Source organism: Monoraphidium neglectum (genome assembly GCF_000611645.1).
Source record: "Monoraphidium neglectum strain SAG 48.87 unplaced genomic scaffold scaffold00993, whole genome shotgun sequence".
Classification (NCBI taxonomy): domain Eukaryota; kingdom Viridiplantae; phylum Chlorophyta; class Chlorophyceae; order Sphaeropleales; family Selenastraceae; genus Monoraphidium; species Monoraphidium neglectum.
The window spans coordinates 16,756-19,291 of NW_014012635.1; the positions used below are offsets into that span (position 1 = coordinate 16,756).

At 72.9% G+C, this 2,536-nt stretch overlaps 1 protein-coding gene across 1 annotated transcript in view; it reads right to left on the minus strand.

Moving 5' to 3' along the window:
• MNEG_6222 (L-sorbosone dehydrogenase, putative) overlaps positions 1–2,295 on the minus strand; it is a gene marked incomplete at both ends in the record, with an annotated part of 7,877 nt that extends 5,582 nt beyond the window's left edge. The window contains 4 exons of the mRNA XM_014045306.1: positions 89–263; positions 507–691; positions 919–1,425; positions 1,669–2,295. Of these exons, the coding sequence (XP_013900760.1) occupies positions 89–263; positions 507–691; positions 919–1,425; positions 1,669–2,295 (1,494 nt within the window). The remainder of the gene's footprint in view (positions 1–88; positions 264–506; positions 692–918; positions 1,426–1,668) is intronic.
• Between the last annotated feature and the right edge of the window lie 241 nt (positions 2,296–2,536).

Here is a 2,536-nt window from a genome sequence, read left to right on the forward strand (position 1 = left end):
CCCCTCCCCCGGCCCCCCTGTCACGCCAAGCCTTCCACAAGACGAGCCCCAAAACGCCCCCTGCCCTCGCCGCCAGCCTGCCCCGCACCTGCAGCAACGCCACGAGAGACGCCCCCTCTGCCCCCGCCTCCAGAGCATTTGTCACGCGCGCGGGCGCCCCCGCCCGCGACCGCTTGTAGCGGCCGCCGCAGCCGCACAGCGTGGACGCCATGCGCAGGCCTAGCGCCTGGAGGTACGCGCCGCCAGAGTCGGGGGCGGCGTCCCTGTTGTCGGCACCACAGGGCGTCGCCGGGTTGTAGGGGTGATCAGGGCGCATAGATTACCGTGGGATGCTCTCTACATGCGTTCAGCACCCAAACTAGAGCGTGGCTGGGGCCACAGCTAAAGTACACACAGCGGGCCAATCACTGGCATCTCCACGCAGCAACCGAGAGGAAAGTGACACGCAGTCTGCACCGACACACCACCACAAAAGCGCCCAGCAGCCACGCCGGCCGCCAGCCTACCTGTCGAGAGCCCAGGCCGCCAGGTCAGCGGCCAGCCCGAAGCACGTCAAGATGACGTCATCGGCCCTGCCGGCCGCGCCCGGCGCGTCGCTGTCCACCGGCGGCCGCCGCGGCAGCAGCCACGGGGCCGCGTGCGGCAGCGTGACCAGATCGACCGCCACCACCAGCGCCCACTTGCGTACGCCCTGAGAGGGTGTGAGTGGGTGCATTTCAAATCCAATTTCAGCAGAGACGCAGGCATGGTGTTACGGCTTAGAGGAGGCACGGCGCTGCTCCTCTGTGGCTGCCAGCAGAAGCAGCGCCTGCGTGCGCCGTCGTGCAGGCGGCGCGCCGCGCGCCGCGGGCGCGGCCCCAAGGGCCGCCCCCACCCTCTGCCGCCCCAGGGCACTTCCTCCCGCAACCCTCGACCCACCACGTTGCTGCTCTCTGGGTCCGCTGCCGCCAGCACGTCCGACAAGAAGCGGCGCGCAATCTGGTCGTTGGGCACGACCGCCGCCGCCGCGGCGCCGCGCCGCCGCCACGCGGCCGCGGAGCCGGCGAGGCCCGCCGCGGGCGGCCCCACCAGACCGTGCAGCGCCATCAACGCGTACGCCTGGCGCCGCTTCACGGCCGCGTCCGCCGCAGCCGCCGCGGCGGCCGCCGGCTTGGGTTTGCCGCCCGCCTGTGGGCGCTCGAAGAACGACGCCGCCGGCCGCGCCTGCGCCGGCCGCTGCAGCGCGCGGGCGGCCGTCTTCAGCACCCCGCGCCACCGCTTGTCCGCGGCCACCGCGGCGCGCAGGCCGGCCAGCGCGCCCCACGCGCCTCCGCTCGCGTCGTCGGCGGCATCGCCGCCGCCGCTGCCGTCGCCGGGCGCAGAGTCGGCGCCCTCAGGGGGCTGTGGGGGGTCACCCGATGTGCTGCAGGGGTTGTGGACCCCGGGCTGCGGCGCGGACCACGGGTGCAATGATTCAGGCCGCCGTCAGTATGGGCGCGTGCTGCCAGAGGCGGTACAGTTTGCATACGCGTGTTGCCCACGGCAGCTGTACAGCCAGTCTCACAAAGATCAATTTTCAAGACGCCACCTGCTATGGCCTCACGGGCCAACTTTTAATATGCGGTCCGCTCGCATCCCAGCCCAGCCCCAGGCTTTCCCCTCCCTGAAACAACACCGCAAAGCGCTCACCATCAGCAGTGCCGCGATTGCTTTGGCCGCTGCCTCCGCCAACTCCGCCGCGTCCCCCTCGCCCACCGCCGCCGCCGCGCCCCGCCCGCCGCTGCCGCCGCCGCCGCCCGCCAGCGCGTCCGCCGCGGGCCCCTCTGGCCCGGCCGCGGCCTTGGGGGAGGGAAGGCCCGCTATGAGGTCGTTCCCGGCCTTCAGGCAGCTGTACAGATTGTCCAGCAGCCCCGGCTCGCGGCAGAGCCCCTCCAGGCTGACAGCCCCAGCCTGCTGCGGCCGCGCCGCCCCCGCCTCCGCGGCCACCGTCCGTGGCGGCGCTCCGCCGCCGGGCTCGAGGCCGCGCGAGAGGCAGACGGCGAGGTGCGCGACGCAGCGCGCGCACGCGGCGCGCATGTGCAGCGCCTGCGCGGCCGCGCCGAGAGTCTTCACGAGGACTGACACGAGCAGCTGCGGGACGGCTGCCACGCAGCCGGGCAGGGCACGCTCGCCGAACACCGAGAAGGCGGCCTCTGTGTCAGCGCGCGAGGGGCCCTTCACGTTCACCACCCAGTGTGCCTGGCGTGGGAGGAAGGGGCGCGCGCGTCGGGCGAGGCGACGACGGCAGGTGCCCTTTTTGTCGACAGATTGGCGCATGCGCGCGTCAACGGCCCCGCATGGCCCCCTCTTCCGGCCGCGGTTTGCCTGATCATCAAATGAGATCCTGCGTCCGACCATCCACGTCACCCACACGCAGTCCTTCTCGCCCGGCCCACCCACCAGCTCGCGCCAGAATGGGTGGCCCGGCCCAAGGTCGGACGCGTCTGCCGGCGCGCCCGGCACAGGCGGCGACCGCCACTCAGTCTGGCCCTCCGGGCTTCGCCGCCACCCAAACTGC